This window comes from Ursus americanus, chromosome 21 (assembly GCF_024610735.1).
Source record: "Ursus americanus isolate L20-20 chromosome 21, mUrsAme1.1.p, whole genome shotgun sequence".
Taxonomy (NCBI): domain Eukaryota; kingdom Metazoa; phylum Chordata; class Mammalia; order Carnivora; family Ursidae; genus Ursus; species Ursus americanus.
In genome coordinates this window covers 45976381-45999722 of record NC_142147.1, presented here as the reverse complement: position 1 = coordinate 45999722, position 23342 = coordinate 45976381, and the positions used below count along the sequence as shown (strand labels likewise).

The 23342-nt window shown below is 56.2% G+C and overlaps 2 protein-coding genes across 9 annotated transcripts; one reads left to right on the top strand and one right to left on the bottom strand.

Annotated features, from left to right (window-relative positions):
• Positions 1-214: 214 nt before the first annotated feature.
• DEDD2 (death effector domain containing 2) lies at positions 215-15779 on the bottom strand. Its single transcript, XM_045777773.2, has 5 exons — positions 15646-15779; positions 14664-15030; positions 13029-13151; positions 9255-9395; positions 215-1415 (listed from the first exon to the last, which is right to left on the bottom strand). Exons 2-5 carry the CDS (start codon positions 14989-14991, stop codon positions 1024-1026), a joined length of 984 nt encoding a protein of 327 aa, XP_045633729.1. The 5' UTR covers positions 14992-15030; positions 15646-15779; the 3' UTR covers positions 215-1023.
• Positions 15780-17446: 1667 nt separating this feature from the next.
• ZNF526 (zinc finger protein 526) lies at positions 17447-23236 on the top strand. Of its 8 annotated transcripts, none has more exons than XM_045778139.2 (3): positions 17447-17548; positions 19415-19514; positions 19611-23236. In XM_045778139.2, exon 3 carries the CDS (start codon positions 19628-19630, stop codon positions 21659-21661), a length of 2034 nt encoding a protein of 677 aa, XP_045634095.2. In that variant the 5' UTR covers positions 17447-17548; positions 19415-19514; positions 19611-19627; the 3' UTR covers positions 21662-23236. The 8 variants fall into 8 exon arrangements, with proteins under 8 accessions (XP_045634095.2, XP_087726951.1, XP_045634002.2 ...); XM_087870825.1 differs by having other exon boundaries at positions 19592-23236; XM_045778046.2 differs by having other exon boundaries at positions 17457-17548; positions 18420-19514.
• The last annotated feature ends 106 nt before the right edge of the window (positions 23237-23342 follow it).

The following is a 23342-nucleotide window of genomic DNA, read 5'->3' as shown; positions in this document are numbered from 1 at the left end:
GGTTATGACTCCAAGGCAGTATTTCCTTTGACAGATGAGGAAACTGAGACCCAGCGAGGCAGGCAGGCTACAGTAGCAGCAGCGGATGATGCTCCAGCATCCTGCCCTTCCTCTAGCCGGATACTGGGTCAGGAACCCCAGGAATGGTGCTGGGCCCAGGTCCTCATCAGCTCCTTCCTCTAGCCCACAAAGAAAGATTCCTAGGGAGCCTTGATGCCCACCCTAAGCCCCAATCCAGGGCAGTTTTATTGGTGCCATTTGTAAAAGGCCTTTCCCATCAGCCTCAAGCCTTGGCCTTCCCTTTCGGAGAAGGAAGTTGGTTCCTGATCCCGGCCCCATGGGCAACACACTTGGTCTGATGCTGCTGCAATGCACGTGTGACACTCCGGGTGCAGGACCCTGTGCAAGTCTGCGTCCAACTATGGGGAGCAAGAGAATGTGGAGAGCCAGGTCTGTGTATGGAAGCTGGGCAGAGCCCTGGCTGGCTAGAGAGATGTGTGGGCAAGGTGAGCAGGCCCCGTGTGCACCCTAGCCCCAGCGCCCAGCGTGGCTGAGGTCCAGGGTCGGGGGCAGTAAAATCAGAGATCCTGAGAGAGAAGCCCTTAGGCCAAAGACATGTGTGGAGCAGGCCAGGGCAGAAGCCCAGGGGAGATTCAGGAGGGGGTAGTGTGCATGTGTGCACAGGCCACACGGTCAGGGACACGGTGTGCAGGGGGCCTTTGGTGAATGTGTAGCTATGCCTCCCTCCCGTTCTGATCTGCATGCCTGAGTCCCTGGCCTCCTGAAGCTGAGGGAACACACCAGAGGGTAGGGTTGGGAGGAGTCCGGGAAGGAAACTCAGGTGGAAGTGGTTTAGGCCTCAGAGCCCACATCCTGTGGGAGAGTCTGTCAAGGGGCCAGGCCATCTGTCCCAGTCCTCAGAGCTGCTGGAGTGACAGTCCTCTAGGGGCGGAGATGGATGTCCTCCGGGGGAGCAAGTGGCCCGGAGGCTAGGAGGTGGGTTCAGTCCTGCCAGGTCCAGGATCAGGAGGCCTCAGTCAGGCGCCGTCCTCCCTCCTCCTCCATCAGCAGCAGGCGGCGCCGGCCAGCCTCATAGTCGGCCTCGTCCACACTGACCAGCAGGCGGACAGCCTCCCGGCCCACAGCCTCACGAAGGGCCTCAGTCAGGAACACGCCCCGCAGGGCCTGCAGCAGGGCGCCACTCAGGTAGTCGCCCCAGAAGGCGTCCAGATAGGAGAGCTCGGAGAACTTGATGTCACACACCACGGAGCCCAGGTCCCGGGAGCGCAGCACCGCAGTGGCCTGCCCAAACACGTCCAGCTGCCGGGCCAGTGCCTGGGGCCGCCGGGAGGCCACGCCCTGCTCCAAGGCAGGCCCGTGCTCACAGTACTCTGCTCGCACCCTGAGCCGGATGTCTGCAGAGAAGGAGGGACTGGTCAGGGAGGGGCTAACATTCCACACATGGTGCAATGGGACTGGAGGGCCCACAACCCCTTCCTCCCACCCCAAGCCTCCTCCCACAGGCTCCTCCCACTGCCCCATGGGTTGCACTGCACCTACCCACATCCTTCCCCCTTCTGGTAACCACACCCAAGTACGGGTGACACCCTCCTATGGCCTGGCCTCTGTTATCTCCTGACCTGGGGACCTCCTCTCCCCTCACGTGCCCCACTCCAGCCTCAGCACCCTGCTGCTGCCCCACCCCCCAGGCAGGTTCTGCCCAGCCCTGCCTCTCCTTCGGCTGGGGATGCTCTGGCTGGCCCCCTGGCACCCGCTCCCTCACTTCCTTCAAATGCCACCTTCCCAATGAGGCCTCCCCTAACCTCCCGATTTAAAACTTTACCACCACCACCCCAGGCCCCGGCATTTCCAATTCCCCGGACCCTGCTCCATTTCTTCCCAAGGCACTTATGACCTTCTAACCTCGGTGCTTTCCCTTATACTGTCAACCTTATCACCTGTCTCCCCTGGGTGAGCCCCCTGTGAGCCCCTCGAAGGAAGGGACTGTTTTATTCACTGGTGTAGCCCTGCGGCACACAGTAGGCACTTGATATATATTTGTGAAAGAACCCAGGCATGGACTGATGGATTTGCCTTGCGACAACCGGCCTCACCCCCTCCTGCCGTCAGTGAGACTCCTGTGGGGCCAGCCACATCCCCAGCACCCACCCACCAAGCAAGCGCCACCCAGGAGTCTCAAGGCTAGAACTGGGCCGGCTCCAATGGCAGCAGGTACCCTCTTCCCTCAGAGGCTGAGAGGGTGGGCCATAAGCCTGGAGCTGCCGGGGGCCACTTGGCCACCAAGAGGGGAAAGCATGAGGCCTACCCAGGGTCAATGACAGAGAAGAAAAAAAAGGAGTTCCTCACACGAGCCCTGGAACACCCAGATTCTCAGCTACGATCAAATCCCTTTTTGCTCGGGCCAGTCGGAGCTGAGTTCCTGTGGCTTACGACCCTGCCCACATCTGCCCAAATGAGGTGGCACCTCTGTGCAGGGCACAGGACCCAGGACTTCCTAGACTGTCCCTGTAAATATGACCTCAGGCAGACCACCTCCCCGTGGGATTACTAAACCCCCACTTGTGACTCAGGCGACTAACAGAACATCCTCTCCACACAACACCGGCTGTGAGGATCAGCTATGAGCCGGAAATGACAAGGGCACTACCCACGGATGAACTCATTTAATCCACGAACACCCCGTAAGACAGGCCCTATTATCACCCCAATTTACAGGCGAGCAAATGGAGGCAAAGAGAAGGGAAGTGATTTGCCCAAGGTCACGTGGCCAGGGCGCTGCAGTGTGCCACAGAGGTCACTGAGCCTCCTGTGCCCCAGAGGGCAGCCTCGGGTCAGTGGAGAAAAAGATTCTAACCCAGGAGCCTTCAGGCACCGCTGTGGGACCTGGCACAAGTCGGCACCTCTCTGAGCCCAGGTTCTTGCCTGAACCAGGGAATTCCGACTCTGAAAGACTGTTGAATAGATTAAAAAGAGAGCAATGGATGGAAAAGAAGGGGCTAGCGCTGCAAACAGCGCCCAGTGGGTGTTCCAAGAATGACAGCCGCCAACAGCTCCGATGTGCCAAATGCTTCACCCTGGCATTCAGCCAGACCGGCCTGCGGGCCAGGGCCCCCTGCAACCCATCTGAAAGACGAGGAAACTGAAGCTCTGAAAGGGGAAGTGCCATGTCCCTGCCTCCCTTCACGTTCCACACAGGGCCAGCAGCAGAGCACAAGGTGGAAGGTAGGTCCCTGCTCCCCCAGATGACTTCTCAGTACCACCTACTTCCTCCTCCCACCCCAAACCCTTCCTCTTTCTGCGAGAGAACCTCACCCTCTCTGTTCGAAGCCCAGGGAACCCTACCTGGCCTTGGCACCTAGGACTTCCCACGGCACTCAGGCCTGACTCCCTTCATCTTAAGAACCACACAAGACCTCCAGGCCCACAGCCTAGACTCCCATGAGTGTCTGACCGTGCCTCCAATTGGTGTGGGCCAGGGAGCAGGGGACTGGGAGGGGCAGCACCTGTCCAAGGCCACACGGGGCAGCTCAATGGCAGAGCCACAGAGCCAGGTGGCGGAGTCTGACAGACCTTGAGGTGAGTCCCGGCTCTGCCACTCTCTAGCTGTGGGGCCTTGGGCATGTGACCTCACCTCTCTGAGCCTCAGTTTCCCCATCTGAAAAACATAAACAGACAAACAAGAGGTCCCTGCTGCGTGGTGCGGTCATGAGGACTGAAAAAAGCAACTCACGAAGCACTTGCCCCAGGTCCTAGGATAGAAGGCACCCAGAAACAGGAACTGCGATTTCAACACCCACCTCTCTACCCCACGGCCCCTGCTCAGGCCTGGCCCTCTCTCGCTTGGGCCCCTAAGTCAACCTCCTCCCTCATCTCCTTCAGTCCCGGCCACGTTCTCCCCTGACCTGCCTCCAGTCCCAAAGGCAGTGCCCCAGCAGGAGGCTTACTCACTCACACGATGACCTGTCTACGTCCTCTGCCCAGAACAGCCCCACTCACCCACCAAGGCCCAGTGCACAGGACCACACATCCCGAGCCCGTGAAACCCTCCCAGATTGCCTTTCTCCTCCGCGCAGGTTGGTGCTCAACCTGCGGCAGAAGCTCTTCAGAGCCTGCCCCGACACAGGAGATGGAAGGATGATAGGACCAGGATGGACTACCGTGGGCCCCATCTGTTCTTTCACCCAACAGATCTATTTATGAAGTGCCAGGAATGTGGGGTGACATGTATGCCCCGCCACCAGTGAGCCTGCAAGATACGGAACCCCAGTTAGGGAACACCTCTCATGGGACAGGCCCTACTCAAGGGCTCTCCCGATCTTCGGCCCTAAATCCTCACAGCATTTTCCTTATCCCCACTGACAAATGAGGAAATCCATCCCCAGACCGCAGTCCATCCTCGGGTCTGTAACACAACAGCATGGCACACAGCGGGAAGAGGACACGGAGACTCCACAAGGGAAAAGGAGAAGACCTGCGTTACCACCCCCGGCCAGGAATCAGTGGCACCAAGCGCCATCTCTCCTTTAGTCCTCACCAAGATGATCAAAGAACAATAGGTGACATGTATATAGTATTTATTGCAGACTGGCGCACACGTCACATCTGCTGACCCTTTGATTCTCCCTGCAACCTTATAAGGCAGTGCTGGTACCTCCTTTCTGCAGATGGGGAAACTGAGGCACAGAGGATGAATCATCTGCCCAAGGGCACATAGGCAGGAAAATGGCAGAGCTGGAATTCCAACCAGGGTGCCAAACTCCAGAGCCCGAGCTCCTAACTACCCCTGTCCTGTTTGCTGCCTCTCACACAATGGTACCCAGAAACCTAGAATTAAAAGACACCCCAAGGGCCACGAGAAAAATTAGAGACAGCAAGGTGTAATTTAGATGGCAACGATTAGATGGAACCTCTCTAGGAAATGACACTGGAAATAAAATGTGAAGAACAAGTAGGTCGAGAATGAAAAACAAGGCGAAGGAAGAGCAGCATTCCCAGAAGAGAGAACGGCCCACATCAAAGTCCAGAAGCAGAAAATGAACTTGAGGCGTTCACAGGCTGGGGGCCAGGGTGGCTGGACCACGTGGAGGAGAAGGGCACCAGGGGATGACTGGAGGGACGGGGCGAACCCGGCGGGGCAGGGAGTCCAGGGCCTCCCAATGTGACCACATCCCTCCGCACCTCAATGGCCTCCTTCGTAACACCTCACCCCAGCACCTGCTTTCGTGAGGTCGCTTTGGGGATTACACAGCTGGACGCAAGTAAAGAGCAGAGGCCAGTGCCTGGCACATAACGAGCCCTCCGAGGGCCTCAGGAAGGACGTGAGCTCACAGCGAGATGACTCCGGCTGCACTGAGGAAGCGGCAAGGCGGTCAGGAACAGAGCCAGGGCAGGGGTCGGGGAAGGCCGCAAGTCCAGGACAGACGCAGCAGACACGGAGAGAAGTGGATGGACCGGCCCAGGTGTGTCCGTGACAAGCAAGGTGGGAAGAGCATCTGGCCCCCGTGTGACCTGAGCTGGGGGCTGGCTGAATTGCTTCCTCTAGCCAGGAACACCTAGCATTTAGCAACAGTCCCTCCTCCACTTGGGCAGCTGTGCAGAAAGGCTCCCTGTCCCCAGGGCAGAGGGTATGGCGATACCTTCTTCATGAGGAGAGCTGCTCTTGCTCCTGCACTCAGGTGGGCCCCAGCCCCCTCTTGTCCCCCAACCCCACACCTCATCCCTCTCTCTCTTCCAGGGCAGAATGAGATGCTGAGGGAAACGGGCGGGGATTCCCAGTGGGGTCTAGGGAAGGGACAGGCACAACGGGGAGAGAGGCGGCCAGAGCGCTCTGATGGAAAGACCCCTGCCACTCCACGGCCAGCACCACCCTCCTCTGGACAACACTGGCACCCATCCCTTGCTTTAGTCTTTTCCCTGGGACGCAGCTAGCATCACCGTGTCAAATGTAAGATTCTACTGAACTAACAGATTGAGGCAATGAGGAGACGTCCCCACCAACGTCAGGGAAAGATAAGCAGCCCTTCACTACCTGCTTCCTGATGGAAGGCCACAATACCACCTGGGAAGTGAGCTTGAAAATGAAACATCACACTAAAATCTGATCAAGCCTCTCCAGACCAACCACCGATTTTCAGGAAACACAGACGATAGGGGACCGTATCAATCAACTCGACTGCAGGATGCAATCGCCAAAATCCAGTCTTCAGGAAACACGACAGGACAACCACTTTCAACAAATGTAAGACTAGGGGAATGGGGGGACAGAGAATTGGGCATGGCGGGGGAAACCTCAGAGATCAGGAGGGACTTAATGAGAGCCAGCACTAGGGCGCCTGGGTGGCTGAGTCGGTTAAGTATCAGACCTCCCCTCAGGTCGTGATCCCAGCATCCTGGGATCGAGCCCCACATGGAGCCCCACATCGGGCTCCCTGCTCAGTGGGGAGTCTGCTTGTTCCTTTGCCCCTTCCCCTCCTCCTGCATGCTAGCGTTCTCTCTCTCTCTCAAATAAATTAAATTTAAAAAGACAGAGCCAGCACTTCTGAGACAACTGGAATTAGAGCACTGACTGGACATCTGACAGTAAGGAACTCAATTTTTTCGGTGCGGTAATTTTTTAAAGAATTCTGATCTTTCAGAGGTACACAGTGAAAAATCCACAGATGAAATAACAGGACCCCCGAGAGTGACTCCAAAACACCGTGGATGGTGCAACAGGATCACCCGCGAGCTGACAAGGGCTGAGGCGCAGTGAGGGGGGAGGGGTCATCACGCTGGTGTGCCTCCTCTGTACCTTCTCCACAGAAAACAGGGGAAAAAGCAAAGCTCATCCTGTCACTCAAATCCTCTGGGGCTTTCCATCACATGCGGCAATGAAATCCCTGGCCCATGGCCCTGCAGGACGAGCCCCCCACCTCTCCTGCACTGACCTCCCAGCAGCCCCCTTGCTCCCCAGGCTCCAGCCTGGCCAGCTTCCTCACCATCCCTTCACCTGGCTCACTCCTACTCAGATCTCGGCACCAGCTGTCCCCACATCTAGAACACTCTTCCCCAGCCATCCACACGCTCGCTCTGTCTCTTCCAAGAGGGCTTCTGAGACCACCCTACCTTGAAAATACATCTAAAACTGCATTTTCCAAGACTCCCTACCTCCTTGACCTGCCTTCTCTTCTCAGCTGCCATCTGAAGTTTCTGTCGACTTTCTCCTCCCACCAAAACACCCGCTCTGTGAGGACAAGCGCCTCCCATCCCTGCTGTGCTGAGAGCATACTAAGCGCTCTATACTCGTGAAGAACAACATGAACCAACCCTGCCACTAGCACAGTGCGGGGTGTCACTCCTACCTCGGGGCTATCTTGAACACTCAGGGCCAGGCAAGTAGCACGCCCAGCACAGCGCCCAGTGGATGGCCCCAAAAGGGATGCAGAAACTCAGAGGCCCTGCGTCCAAACCTGGAGTACTCTAGACACCCTTCCCCTTGGGAAACCCAGAGTTTGGTCTGATTCTCTCCCTCTGGGGAGGGCAGCTGATTAGAGATTAAGCCCCACAGCTGTCACACACGAGGGGAGCAAGAACAGCAGGTCACTCCAGTCTGAAGGAGCCTCCTTCCACCCCTGGGCTTGGGCCTCATTAAAGGTGAGGTATCCCGGCTTTCAGAGGGAACCACCAGGGCCCTCCCGGGGAGAGCTTCCCTCCAGCCCCACCCTGCCTAGTGAGTCAGCAGTCAGACCTGCTTACAGTCCTCCCAGCAAGACCCGGCCACACCCTGCGTACCAACCCCCCTGCCACAGCCCTGGCCCTCAAGGAAGAGACCTGAAGCCTCTACCTGCACCAAGACCCCTCCCCAGCCTCAGCTCAGCGGGTTCCCCTGGGAGCCAGCCTGGTGGCTCTGCTCAGGACTGCCTGCCTCGGGGGAGAGTCACACCAGGCAGCCACCCCCTCTAGCTGAGGGTTGTCAGAGGACACCCGCCAGCTCTACTGGTCTGTCCCTCCCAGAAGCACCCAGCGCAGGTATCTGCAGCCTCGTCGGTAGAGTGGATAGGACGCTCGGGAGAGAGAGAACCAAAGAGGTGTGGGCTGAGTCAGAGTGCACCCATCCATGCCCATCTACACCCCTCAAGGACACGTGGAATTTCTCAAAGCACGAATCTCTACAGCAGCCCACAACCCACCCGGCCTAAGACATATATAGGCCCAGGCTGGCCTGTTCGTCCCCCCCTTCTCCCCAACAGAACTTCTCCAGGCCAGACCTTCTGCCTCTCCTGCCAGGGCTGTCCAGCCTCTTCACTCCGTGCCCTGCTTCCTTTTTAATTTACTTAAACATGTACCTGTCACGGTATGTACTGTATATATCTATACCTGGAACAGTTCTAAGCACTTCATAAATCATCACTCATTCATTAACTGATTTTCCAAATGGAGTCAGAGTTCCATCAAAAGCAGGTGTCAGATCACCTCAATCCCCTCCTGAAAACCTGATATAACACTTGCTGCATGGAATCAAATTCACACTCCCATCCACCCCGAGGTCTGCCAGGCCCGGTGGCTTGGCTCCTGCCGGGCTCCTCCACCCACTCCCCACCCTCTGTGACCGGCACTATCTAAAGCAAGCTTCAGTTTCACTGATCTGTCACCCTACTAGAAGGTCACCTCCCCAAGGGCAGGGCCCTCACTGCTATTCCTGTCCCAAGCACACGGCACACTGACGGCAAGAAGACACACAAACCCGCACGCAGAGCACAGCATGGGCCCCAGGACAGGCACTCGGGCAAACACATCACCGGGTTAATTCATTTTCTCTCTCAACAACCCCAGTTGGACAGCACCCTATCAGCCTTCTTTTACACAGAAGGATTCAGGCACCCGCCCGAGGTCAGACAACCCATCTAAACGCCAAGGCTAAGAGGTGAATGTGGCAGCGGGCCCCAGGATCCTCATTTTTTATCTGCACGTGATTCCGCTAGAGAGTAAGTAAACCTATAAAAATGTTTACTGAAAAAACAAATGAAATTGAGAGCAAGGGGTCGTCAGGAAAAGCTTTCTAGAGGAGGTCGCACACGTGATCCTTCCACGACGGGCAGGACAGAGACCAGCAAGACGAGAACCATGAACGGGAAGCCACCGCCTCCCCACTGGGTGGGCCGCACTCCGCACAAGTGCCTGTCTCCGCCACCCGCGGGCTCAGCAGCCGGCCGCGGGCACCATCCAAGCATTCACCGAGGCCCACAGATACCTACCACAGGTCACTTTGCCTTCTGAGGCAGGTCTGGCTGGCTCCTGCGGCTGCTGGGGGGCGGCGGGGGCCCCTCTCCGCCGCCGTCTGGCACCACCACTGGGCCGGCCCCGACTCCGCCGCTGCCGCTTGGTCGGTGGGGAGCCTGCGGAGAGGAAGATACGGCACACTGAGGCCCAGATAACAGACAGAGCACGGAGGCAGGGGCCTGCAGAAGAGCTCAGGGCTGGTCTGAGACCCCGGGTGAGCCCCTCTGCTTCCTGGGCCTCAGTGGCCCCATCCGTAAGATGAGCAGTGAGTATAACCTGGCGTCATCTAGAGAGGCACACCACACCACCCAGCAGCCCCACTCCCACATGTGACCCTGAAGAAACCCCTGCACAGCCACGTCAGGAAACAAGCAGGACAACAAACCACCTGGGCATTGCTGACAACTGTCTAAATGTAAACACAACGTAAATATCTGGCAAGCAGTACACAGGGTAACTCACGGTGTATACTGTGTAGTGAACTAAAAAGTACAAAACAAGTGTCTACAATTTGCTACATCTTGCATAAAAGAAAAAGAAAATAAGAATATATACAAACTTGCTATTTTTACAATACAAAACACTGTAAAGACAAATAGGAAAAACCTAACATTAGTTACCAATCACTAGGGCGTGGGGGCCAGTGGAAATGATCCTTCTAAGAACATCTTCCTCACATACGTTAGTTTTGACTTTTGGGTCATAAAACTGTTTTACGTACTCAAAAACTTAAAGATACCAAAAGAAAAAAAAACCCACCAACCATAGAATTTAACAGAAACAAACGAGGGGCGCCTGGGTGGCACAGCGGTTAAGCGTCTGCCTTTGGCTCAGGGCGTGATCCTGGCGTTATGGGATCGAGCCCCACATCAGGCTCCTCTGCTGTGAGCCTGCTTCTTCCTCTCCCACTCCCCCTGCTTGTGTTCCCTCTCTCGCTGGCTGTCTCTATCTCTGTCAAATAAATAAATAAAATCTTTTAAAAAAAAAAAAAAAGAAAAGAAACAAACGAACCTAGATGTATATATAATTGGTAACACGAACTGGAAAAGAATTATTTCAAGTAACTTGGAAGAACATTCTAACTGTAAACTCTCAGTGGGATATACTCCTAGGACAGGAAGAACTGCAAATAAATGGTATATTCATTCAGTAGATATAGTCAGCAGCGGTACCGACGTACTTCCAAAACTATGACTATCGTAAAACAAAGCAAATAAATCTGTTATCTCAAAGTCACTAATAACCAAAATTTTTAGTGTACAAGAAACAAATCTTTGTAATATTAATTTTGAAAACACTAAGACGAATTTTTTTTGGCGGCGGGGGGATATAGCGTGCACGCATGCGTGCTAGAACAGGCGGGACAGAGGGAGAGAGAATTCCAAACAGGCTCCCCGCCCAGCACAGAGCCCAACACGAGGCTCGATCTGAGGTCATGAGATGAGAAAGATGGGGCACATTGAGATTATGACCTAAGCCTAAATCAAGAGTTGGACACAACCAACTGAGCCACCCAGGTGCCCCCCAAAATATGAATTTTTTAAATATTTTATTTATTTATTTAATTGACAGAGAGAAAGACAGCGAGAGAGGGAACACAAGCTGGGGGAGTGGGAGAGGGAGAAGCAGGCCTCCCGTCAAGCAAGGAGTCCGACGTGGAGCTCGATCCCAAGACCCTGGGATTATGACCCAAGCCGAAGGCAGATGCTTAATGACTGAGCCACCCAGGCATCCCCCAAAATATGTATTTTTTAAAAGCAATTGCTAGCTCTGTTCACTTAAAAGAGCCCAGAAACAACACACACACTCAGCACCCAGGTGTGGGTCTCTAAATGCCAGGGCCTCTAAAAGAAATCGGGCTTCTGGGAAGAGCTGATTCCAAAGCTGGGGAAGGAAAAGTACAAGCTGAGTCCACAATATCTTGCAGTGCCACAGAGCAGGGAGCCCAAAGAGTGATGGGGCTACATCAAAAAGACAGGAGGAGCTAGTCAATTCGAATCTCAGGAAGAATGACTAATGCGTTCTAACACAGTAAATAAATAATTATACAGGAATCCATAGTGCTGCTCCCCCTCCTCCCAAGAAAAGAGAGAGAAAAAAGGAAAAGTCTTTAAAGAGTGCTAGCTAATACACTCTGGAAAAGAATGAGAAAAATCACCATTTTGTGAACACCAATGACATCACTGGTTCGAGAGATCACCGATGCCCGCTAAACTGACTGGGGATGCTGTTGGGGACTAGGATGTGCCGAAGCGTCACCCCACAGATGGACTAACCATTACAGGGGGAAATGTCCCTTTACGAAGGACAAATACGGTTAGACACCACCTTAACCAAGTGCTCAAACTTGCCCAAAGCAAGAAAACCAGACCGTCAGCCTCCTGATGTGCTCCAATACGAAGCACGCAGCATCAACCAAGGAGCATTCTTGCCAAAACACGTAACCCGAATCTCATCGAGCCTCCTGACCCACTTTTCATTGCACCTTACCTTACTTCACTCAACTCTCAGTCCTGGAAATTACACTACACTCTTCTGACCACACGTTTACGGGGTTTTCAAGTTTCAAGTCAGAAACTAGAAACAACGCCCAGGGGCTGCTGCCATGCTTGTCTCCTGGGCTGAGGGTGTGGGGGCTTGCTACTTCACGGGAGACACATCAGTTCCAGGACCCCACGAGGAAATGATCGGACACTTCTAAAACAATCGTGACATTCTACAAAACAAGGGGCCTGACAGAGTCAATAAGTCAACATCATGGGAAGAAAAGAAACAAATCTGGGGCAGGGGAGGAGTTTGGGCCTCAGGTAAGAGATTAAGGAGACATAATAAATGAACGCAGGGGCGCCTGGGTGGCTCAGTCGGTTGAGCATCTGCCTTCGGCTCAGGTCATGATCCCAGGGTCCTGGGATTGAGTCCCGCATCAGGCTACTTGAAGCAGGGAGCCTGCTTCTCCCTCTCCCTGCTACTTCCCCTGCTTGTGCTCTCTCTCTCTCTTCCTCTCTTAGACAAATAAATAAAATTAAAAAAAAAAACCCTAATGCAGATAAACTCAACTATGAGTGGGTTTTGAGAGTGGAGACCATCCTGAAGAGACATGAAAATGAAACATTAGGATATCAGAGGATTAGTATTTATTTTCTTAGGTATGATAATGGTCTGGAGGTGATCTAGGAGAATCTTCTCATTCTCAGGAAATCCCTACTGATTTAGTAATAAAGTATCCTAATGGCTGTAACTTACTTTCAAAGAGTTCAACCAAAAATCCACTGTTACATACATACACGCATAACACAAAAGTGCCAAATGTTAAAATTACTGAATCGAGGTGGAAAATAGGAGCATACTCACTGCACTCATGTTTTAACTTCTCTGTATTTCTGAAATTATGTTTGAATAATTTAGGAACAGGAAAGAGGAGACGGCATAAATGAATTGGCAGGGCAATTAAAAGAAACAAATTAAAGGTACTTGACATGAATAAATCTCAGAAATGTGACCAGCAAAGCCAGCCACGTGAAGACTACCCACCGTGGGATGTCATTTAGATGCCCTATAAAACCGCCACAAACCATTCCATACGTTGCTTCCGGACACATGCTTCTGTAGAATAAACACCACACACAAAGGAATGCAGAGACAAAATGACCCCTCAGGGCCCTTCCCTGATCGGCCGGGATGGAGAGGGTTCATCAGGGTTCAGGAGGAAGAAAGGGACGCTGCCATCATGTCCACCCAGCGAGGCTCACCTGTCTCCCACTGACCCTGCTGGGCGTCTGAAGTACTGCTTGATTGCCGACGGCGACGGCGGCTGCCTTCAGTCCTTTTGGAAGAAGAGCTGGAGGTCCCATAGTTGTAGCGTTCCGGAGACACTTCAGAAAGAGAAGAACATAAAGAAGTATTCACAGCCTCCAGCCCCTCCCTGGCCCAGCCTCCAATTCCCACCCGGAGATGGACTCCTGCCCCATTCAGTGCCCAAGCTCCCCAGAGCTCAGAGCCCAGATAGCCGCTCCCTCTCAAACGCTCCCTGCCCAGTGGTTGCTATATGCCTACAGAGATAGAGGGGACTCGTGACCTCCTGGGGCCATCCAACCCATGTCTACAACAGCTCCAACTGTCAGGGTTGGATTCTGTAAGCCAAGTCATGGTCAGGATCCCCGAAATGCTGCGCGCGTCCCCCCCACCTCGGACTGCCCCCAACGCTTCCTTACTCCCAAGGAGTAAGCAGGCTCTCCAAATCCTCTATTCCATAGCCTAACCTCCACATGCATTTTTCCAAAAACACTGTCGGCTCTTCTCTAGTGGCACCCTTCTCCTGGTTATCCAATTCCCACAGGCTTCCTCTGGGCGAGGGACGTTCGAAATCCCCCTCTGCAACTAGCCACTGCACCCCTAATGACCAGCCAAGATCTCAACAGCTCGAGGCCTACACACACACAAGACTCCTGTCCCTTAAATCCTTGGGCTCCTCACCTTCTCAGAACTGCTCCTCCAGGAGCACTTCCCTCACAGGATTAAGGGCATCAACTCAGAGCCAAGCTAGCCAGGTCTGAATCCTCACTCCCACACTTTCTACCTGGGTCGTCAACAAGTCCCTGCGGGAAGTGGCTTCTTCCCTCTCTGCTCTTGCTTTGTCAGTCTCCCCTGCTCCTGCCACACTGGTCTCTGATGATACCAAACTCATTACTGACTCAGGGCCTGAAAGCTTGCCTTTCCCTCTGCCTGGCATTTTCTCTTCTGAGATCTAAGCACAGTCCGAGTAGAGCCTCCGTTTAAACATCACTTTCTCAGAAAGGTTTTGACTGGTTATCCAATTGGGGGGGGGGGCTTGCTTCACTATGAAGCACTCCCTACTTTCTTAACTTTGCTCTAGTCTCTCTAAAAACCAGCTATCTGCCTTAACAGCTGCTTCCCCCCACTAACATAAGCTTCATGAAACAAACACTTTGTCAGTCCCAACACCTTGTACCTCCTGTGCTCAGCACACAGGATTCAGTTCTTACACGTGGGCAAGCTGCTTAACTTCTCTTAACCCTGTTCTTTTCCCTGTAAGATGAGGACACTAACAGGACTTCCTCATGGGATTACTGGGAGGATATAAGGTGACAGTTCACATGAAGAGCTTACTGCCGTCCTAGCATGAAATAAGCCCTCCATAAACAGTGGCCACAAACATCACTGATGTGGCCAAATTCCACAAGCTCACCTCTCCCAAAGCCATGCCTCCTCCCTGTCGTGTGCCTCATTGATACTCTGAGAGAAGGGGAGGAGCGAGTTGGGACATAGGCTGATATGGTGCTATCCGTATCAGGCCACCATGGAGGCACAGCGAGGACCAGGCCCCGTCCCCACCGGAAGTCTGTCGCCCTCCCATTCAACCATACCTGGCCGGCGCCTCTTGCGCGCCAGATGCGGCAGCAGGTCGTGGCGCGCCAGGACACGCAGGAGCTGCCCCAGCAGCCGAAGGTTGCTCTCGTCGCACTGCCCGCGGCGCTCCAGCTCCAGCAGCAGCTCCAGGCCGCTTCGCGCGCGGGCCAGACCTCCGGCCGCACCGGGGGCCTCGTCGAGCAGGAAGGCCAACAGCTCCAGCTCGCACTCGGTCAGCTGCCCGCCTACCACCTCGAACATACGGTGAAGCGACAGCATCCCGTAGTAGTCCAGGCATTCATCCTCCTCCCAGCTCGGAGCCGGGGTCAACCCGGACAGCGCCATACCCGGGGGAGGGGGGCGGCACAAGCTCTGAACCAGGGCCTAGAACCCACAGAGCGGGGAAGAGGCAATGGTCAGCGACGCGGGGACCCGAGCCCCGCCCCCGCCGGTGCGTCTCCCCCGCCCCGTCCTGCCGGACAGGGCCACCTTCGCACCCCAGTCTTCTCCTGCCCCTCCCCTTCCCCCAGAAAGGAATGGTATCGCCCGAGGTCCCCTAGTAACAGGTCGAGACGCTAGACCCCGCTCGCCCTCCCACCAGTCGGGCCGGCCCAGCCCGAACGCCCCTCCCCAGATGGTATGTCCCGAACCAGCCCCCGGACCCGACCAAGTGATTCGGTCGAACAAGCGTGGGGGCCCATCCCGGGGAACCCTGCCGACTGCCCTTTGACTCTGGGCAGCACTGTCCGGACGTGCCCCTTGTCTCCGTCCAGTGGTATTGTCCGATCAGCGCCGCGGCTCCGCCCAAATGGTACCGTCCGAAAGTGACTCTCTGCCCCCCACAAGTGGAACCGACCAAAGCAGCCCGTCGCCCCACACAGGTGGTGCTGTCCGATCCCGACCCCCTCTCCCTGTTAGGGCGGTACCGCTCTCCCCACAACACCCAGGTGGTTCCGTCTACCCTCCACCAGTCGCCCTCAGGCCTCTCTGGATCCTCACCGGATTCCGGCGTCTGACGACTCCTGGGCGACGGCCGCAGCCACTTGTTTTGGATCTTTCTGGCACCTTCTCTATTATTACGCCTGCGTCACCTCGCCCCTCCTCCTTCCCCCAACTCGCGCAGGTGCGACCGCCACGCCCCTTAGGCGCAAGCGCAGAGTGAAGCTTCCAAGCCCCACCCCTCCGGGCCCGCCCCCAACCGTAGCGTCTTGCCCACCAGTGCTGCGCCTGCGCAAAGCGAGAGTGATTTCCGCGTCTGAGTTGGGTTTGGTACCTGGTTGCCGGGTTGCTTCTGTGACTTAAGCCGCCAGGTCTTTATTGCCCCACTTAAGCCGCCAGGTCTTTATTGCCCCAAGTCAAGCCCTGTTGGAATTACGCATCTTATGGACTACAGCCCCATCCTAAGCACGATCTAGACGCCCACATTACCACTGTTCCCAGCTGTCCATGGCAAAGGACCACAATAGCAACCGTCCTGGCTTCAAATAGCTCCCAGGCCCTTTATGCTCTGGACTTGGACGCTCCCCCATCAGCCTGCCCCTTACTCCTAATGGCAACCAGGAACCTACGTCCCAACCGTGCCATCTCATGACCCCAACTGGAATCTCCTTTCATCCAACAGAAGCCCCCATCTCTGAAGTTCCTTCCCCTGATCAAGACCAGAAAGCTCCCCCATCTCATGTTAGGAACCAATACCTCCTTCCCGATTGCAATAGGCCCCTCTATTCTGACTGTTCACTTCCTGATGGCATCCATCATGGTCCCCTGTTACAGTTAGACACCCTCTTCCTGACTCAAACGCCCCCCCAACCCCTTCCAATCTCTGCCCTCTAAGGTCAAGGGACCTCCCAATATGCCCTGGCTAACCTGCACCTACAAGTTGGCACTCTGGCAAAGGCAGGTCCCTACCAAGAAAACTGGAGTCCAGGCTGCATGTCTGAGCAGTTCCCCTGAGGCGGGGCCTTGGGCATGGTGGCCACCTCCCCACCCCACCCCCACGCACACCTTAGGTGACTCAAGGTCAAGGCTCTCACGTACCTTGAAACAAGTCCCCTCCACGGAGTGGTTCCCACAGCTGGAATTATCTCCCTTTGAAAGGCAGGGGACCTAGGTCCTGCTTGGCACTGCGTCAGCACTGGCTCTGCTTGGGCTGCAGAAGTGAACCTTGGAAGCGTCCCTCTCTCTAATGGCAATTGTCACCTATTGAGGCCTAGTCCTGGACCAGACACAGTAGGTGCCCGATAAATGAATATCGTTAAATCAACTGAAGAGTGGGAGGGAAGGGAAAGAGATTTTACACACTGGGAAGGACTACGTCCATGTTAGATGGGTTATAGTGAGCGTCCACGGTGTACCAGACCCTGTGCGGAACGCTTTTACATGTTTGATTTCATTCATTCCCCTCAACAGCCTTTGAAGTGGATGTGATTCAAGCCCATTTTACACAGGAGTAAAAGCGAGGCCTTGAGAGGAGTACCCCAAGTGCGTCTGGCTCCAAATCTATGCTCTCAGGGATGCTCAGTCCCTTCAGCTACGAAATAACACCTCTGTCAAGGTCTCCCGCCACCCCGTTCACTCTACAGGCCCTCTGCTTTCCAATGATGCCCACTTCTCACCACTTTAATTTTTGGCAGAGCAGCCCAGGAAAACTGCGCAGGCGCTTGCCTGAGCCCCAAGCTCCGCCCACAGGGCACGGTTGTGTGCGTGGAGAAACTCGCCGAACCCCGCCTGAGCGTCAGCACGCAGGCGCAAGGGCGCGTGCCCTTCGCTGCCAGCTCTGATTGGCTACCACGGGCAAGGGCACCGCCCAATGGGAGGTGTGGATAGTGAGGGGTCCCGCACGCCTGGAGCAGAGAGGGTCTGTGTCAAGAGCGGCGGGGGCTGCAGGAGGCAAGAGAGACGGGTGAGGGCGCCGCGGGGCGGGCGGGGGAAGAGAGCGCTGGGCGTACGGAGAGGGCGGAGGGAGAACGAAGGGGACACCGGGGGACGAAGAGTCTTGGGGCCTGCGCTAGGGCGGGAGCGGCGTGGAGTGGAAGGAGAGCGCTCCTTCCTATGTGTCCTAGAGCATTGATTCCGCTCGTGCGGCGTGCAGGACCCTATCCTGGAGCCCGCCGCCCCCACCGCTTGCAGGGTGCTTTCATGCAGCGGAGTTGTAAGTCTGGTTGGTGAAAAGGGACGAGTAGTGGAAAAGTTGAACTTCCAGGCCCGTGGTGGGTTCTTTCCTGGAAGGACTTACTGATCTGTGTAAAAAGTCCCTATCTCCTCCCCACCAATAGTGCACAATCCCACAATTGGGAAAGGAGGAATGTAGACAAAAAGTCCAAATTTTAGATTGTTCGGGCCACCTTCTAGAGGGACATTTACTGGGTGCCTACTTTTTGTAAGCGTTACCAAGGCCTTGGGCCTCGCCCCATGGGAGTTCTATTTGGAGTGTGGCTATAAACAAGGAAAAACTGAACTCCGGGGCTCTGGGTTGACTCCTTCGAAGAAGATCCTTTATTGAGTGGCTGTTGTGCGCAGGGCCCTGGCAACTCAAATATTAGTGAGGGGGTTGGAACAGGTAAAGAAAAAGTAACTCCTGGGCTTTTAGTGAATCATTTATTCAAGGAGCATTTATTGGGCATCAACTGAAAACAGGGTCATGTGCTGGGCTATGTTATTGTGGGAATTCACGGTCCATCGGGAAAGTTGTCTGTTGGGAGAAGTGGCATGGGCACAGGGAGAGTTAGACTCTCATGGCCTCACTTCCTAGAAGGAGCATTATTCATTCACAGAATATCTACTGAGTACCTGTTGTGGGCTAATCATTGTTCTTGGTGCTGGAAATGTATCAGTGATGAAGAGGCTAACTTCCCTGCTCTCTGGGAGCTTAATATGAGCAACTTTGCCTGCCTGACTGTAAGTGGAACTCCACCTGGCCATCTGGCACTAACAGTTGAGTTAAAGAAGAGTTGGAGACAGTGGAGGTTAGATTCAAAGACTTAGCTGTGAGGGGCGCAGTCATTCCCTCAAGCGCCTCTGAGCCCGTGCTGTGTGAGAGGTCTGGGTTGTGTTGAGCCCACACCTGTAGAAGGGGAGATGGGGACACGTAGAGGGAAGTTCAAAAGTTAAAAATCCCTGACCCAGGTCATGGTTTGGTTGGTGACATCAGCCCCTACAGTGAATCAGAGAAGCACAGACTGCATCCCAGGCTCGTGATATTGGCTTTGATAGAGGTAGCACAGATTACCATAGGAACCCCAACGAGGCAGGAGCGGACATCCCCCTGAGGATGTAGAGATGTTGTCAGGAAAGGCTTCACAAAGGAAATGCTGGGTAAGGTTTTGCTAGATCAGAAAAGGAGAGAACTTTCCCGGCAGAAGAAATAGCAACAGGAAAGACTTCAGGTTCAGGAACAACATTTCTGGAGAGCTACAAGTCATGGTTCTGTCTGACCTTTCTCAGGTACCAGGGCCTTTGTGGTCTGCCCTACTTTTACCCCATTTCACATGTGACAAAACAGCATCAGAGAGAGAAAGTTAAGTGCTGGAGCTCAGATTCAAGCCAAGGGCAGTCTGGTCCAGAAGCCTGTGCTCTTGAACTCTTTGCTGCATCTGTGCGTGTCCGTATAGTAGGAGGAAAGGGGGTGCCCAGTGTGGAAACCGTCCAGACAAAGGTCAAGAGGTGTTAAGAGACATGTGTTCTTAGAAAGGGCACAAGAGGCCCTCCAGGTAAGGAGGGACGGTAGCATCAGAGGCCAGACAGAAGGGGGCTGTCTCTGTCTTAACAGATGTCTGGCACCATGGGGCATGCGTCCGCTTCTGAGTCACATGTTCATTGACAACTGAGGCTCCAGCACTGGATCCAGGCTTGCTGATTGATAGAGGCTGGTGAGTGAGGGGACAAGCTGGAAAGCTCCTAAGCTGCCCCCCGCCCCGCTCCTCCTGGTTTCCTGATGTTTCACCAGCTCCCCCCTGTTTGTCCAGGCACTGCCCTCCTCACCATGGCAGAGGTGGTGGCTGAGGTGGCTGAGTTGCCAACACAGATGTCGCCAGGGGCGGTGGAGACGTCGACACCAATGTTCGGGGAGATGACAGAGATGTCGGAGATGTCAACAGAGGTGACCGAGATGACACCTGGGGAGGCCCTGGCCTCGTCCCTTTTCTTCCAGCATCACCAGTTCATGTGCTCTGAGTGTGGCAGCCTCTACAACACGCTGGAGGAAGTCCTCTCGCACCAGGAACAGCATGTGCCCACTGTCGCTGAGGACGAGGCACTGGCCGCCCAAGATCCTGGCCTGGAGCCGGAGCTCATGGCAGGGACTGAGGATGGGCCTTTCCAGTGTGGGGAGTGCAGCCAGCTCATCCTGTCCCCCGGCGAGCTCCTGGCCCACCAGGACGCCCACCTCCGGGAGTCTGCAAGCCAGATCCAGTACCAGTGCGGGGACTGCCAGGAGCTCTTCCCCTCGCCTGAGCTGTGGGTGGCTCATCGCAAGGCCCAGCACCTTTCTGCCGCTGCCGCCGAGCCACCAGTGCCGCCCCCGCTGCCCCCACCGACACCACCCCCTCCACCCGCCGACCGACCTGAAGTTAAGATGGAGCCCTACGAGTGTCCCGAGTGCTCTACTCTCTGTGCCACTCCTGAGGAGTTCTTGGAGCATCAGGGCACCCACTTCGACTCCCTAGAGAAAGAAGAGCGTAACGGGCTAGAAGAGGAGGAGGAGGAAGAGGAGGAGGAGGAAGACGATGAGGAAGACACAGAGGAGGAAGAGGAAGTGGTGGCAGAGGTCGGTGGTGATGCTGCGGGAGGCGACAGGGCCACAGCCGGCCGGGCCGAGGGCTGTGGGGATTGTCCCCAACACTGGACCTCCACCGAGGCGCGCCGGCGACACCGACGGGCCTCCCGCGGCCCGGCATCGGCGGCCCACCCTTTCCACTGCAGCCAGTGCCAGCGCAGCTTCAGCTCAGCCAACCGGCTGCTGGCTCACGGGCGGGCCCACGTTGGGGGCACACACGAGTGCACCACCTGCTCCAAAGTCTTCAAGAAAGCCGCCTCCCTGGAGCAGCACCTGCGGCTGCACCGCGGCGAAGCGCGCTACCTCTGTGTGGACTGTGGCCGCGGCTTCGGCACGGAGCTCACATTGGTGGCTCACCGGCGGGCGCACACTGCCAACCCCCTGCATCGCTGCCGCTGCGGCAAGACATTCAGCAACATGACCAAGTTTCTGTACCACCGGCGCACGCACGCGGGCAAGAGTGGGGCGCCCCCCTCAGCAGCGGCACCGGCAGCCTCCCCGGCGCCCGCCGAGCCCCCGCCGCCGCCGCCGCCCCCCATGCCACCCGCCCAGCTGCCCTGCCCCCAGTGCTCCAAGTCCTTCGCCTCGGCCTCCCGGCTCTCCCGGCACCGGCGCGCCGTCCACGGCCCCCCCGAGCGGCGGCACCGCTGCGGCGTCTGCGGCAAGGGCTTCAAGAAGCTGGTCCACGTGCGCAACCACCTGCGGACGCACACGGGCGAGAGGCCCTTCCAGTGCCACTCGTGTGGCAAGACCTTCGCTTCCCTGGCCAACCTCAGCCGCCACCAGCTGACCCACACGGGCGTGCGGCCCTACCAGTGCCTGGACTGTGGCAAGCGCTTCACGCAGAGCTCCAACCTGCAGCAGCACCGGCGGCTGCACCTGCGGCCCGTGGCCTTCGCCCGTGCACCCCGTCTCCCCATCACCGGCCTGTACAACAAGAGCCCCTACTACTGCGGGGCATGCGGCCGCTGGTTCCACGCCTTGGCCGGCCTGCGACTGCACCAGCGGGTCCACGCCCGCGCGCGGCCCGGGCCCCTGCAGCCACCCCGGTCTCCGCCTCCCGCCCCGCCCCCGCCCCCCGAGCCTCAGCAGACTATCATGTGCACCGAGCTCGGGGAAACCATCGCCATCATCGAGACGTCCCAGCCGCTGGCGCTCGAGGACACGCTGCAGCTGTGCCAGGCCGCGCTGGGGGCCAGTGAGGCCAGCGGGCTGTTGCAGTTGGACACGGCCTTCGTGTGACGCAGCTGAAGAGCGGCAGTAAAAGAGTTTGGTGGCGACAGCAGTTGTGGGCCCCTCTGGGGAGCAAGGGGACCCCCACTCCCCAACTCCCCCCACCTCCCGGCAAGCCACTCCTGGCACCCACTGGGTGGTGGATTCACCCTGGCCTCTTACCCACTGACTCCTCACAAGAGCCCTGCCCAGGTGTCTCTCGCCACTTTTCTCTGCCTGTGGGGAAACGGAGGCTCTGAGGCCTGATGTTGACCCATCCCAGGTCACCCCACTGCATTTCAAAACAGGGCCGGCCAAGGCTCTTTGTTCCGCATCCATGTCCCTGGTGCCCAGCAACGTCAGGTAACCTTTCCTGAGCCCCAGCCACGTGCCACATCGGTGCTGGGCACTGTCGAATACCTCTTTAGGCTCTCCCTTGTCCCCAGGCCCTCCCCTCTCCTGGACCCCGGGCACCCGGGACTTGGCTCTGCCTGGTGGAGAAAGGTACTTGATTTCTCTGGGCTTCCTTAAGCTCACTTTTGACAATGTGGAAAGAAATCTATAGGTACCCAGGTACTCCGCCACGGGCCGGGTGGTGCCGGAGCCCCAGGAATGACTCAGAGCCAGGCTCTACCCCAGGAGGCACACAGTGGGGTAGGAGGAGCACCCAAGTACAGATGGCCTTGCTCTCTGGAGTGCGTCTTGTTGATTCATTCAGCCTGGGAGTCCTCAGGCCTCCCTCGCACATGCTGGGTGATGCTGGGGGCCGGAGAGGAGTCGGGCCTCTGCCCTGCCCCTGGGGAGCAGGCAGAGCTCAGTGAGAGGATCCTCAGGGCTGTGATGGGGATATGCGGGGACGGTGGGATCCCAGAACAGGAAACAACTCCCCTCCCCCCACCCCCAGGGACGTAGTGCTTGAGGAAAAATTAGGAATCTGCTAACGAAAGAGGAAGAGAACATAGCAGGCAGACAGCCCTGCAAAGAGGGTGAGTTCTTGGTATACTTGGAGACCGTCCAGTTATTCACAGCTACAATAACAGCAAACCCGACTGCCTAGCCGTGGCAGGCACGGCGGTTAGCACTATACATGGCTTATGACCCAGCGGGCCTGTGAGGTGATCTCAGCATTAGCCCTGTTGTATGGATGAGAGAACAAGGACAGAGACTCACCCAAGGTCTCACGTTAGGCAGCAGTGTCGTGGTTATTTGAATCCAGGAGGTCCGTTCCGCCCATGTCTGTAGCCAGTACTGTTGAGTCAGTGTGACCTGAGACGGGTGGGGGGAGGGGGTGGTGCTCAGAGGAGGGTTTGCTACAACTGGAGGAAAAGTGAGCTGGTGTCACAGAGCAGTTGGGGTTTGTTGGGGCCTCGAAAGATCAAAGGTCGTAGGATCAGGAAGGGATCCCCAACCTTTTCAAAGGTTACCTAAGGTCGCAGTCCTTCCCTCTCTAAACAGAAGTAGATGATTTATGGCAGGTCCCTGAGGCAGGCTCCCTCCAGGCCTCTGCAGACCAAGGTGTTCAGGCAGGGGAGGCTGTGGCTGAAAGTTGTCTGGGAAGGAGGCAGGCCTGGACCTGGGAAGGCGGGAAAAGCCTGCCCTAGACATTGGGGCAGGGTGTGGGGGGTCAGAAGTGGGGCTTGGGGCTCCCCAGCATCAGGGTGGGGCAAGGGGGAAGCCAAAGATGGTCTAGGAGGGAAAAGATGGGACCAGA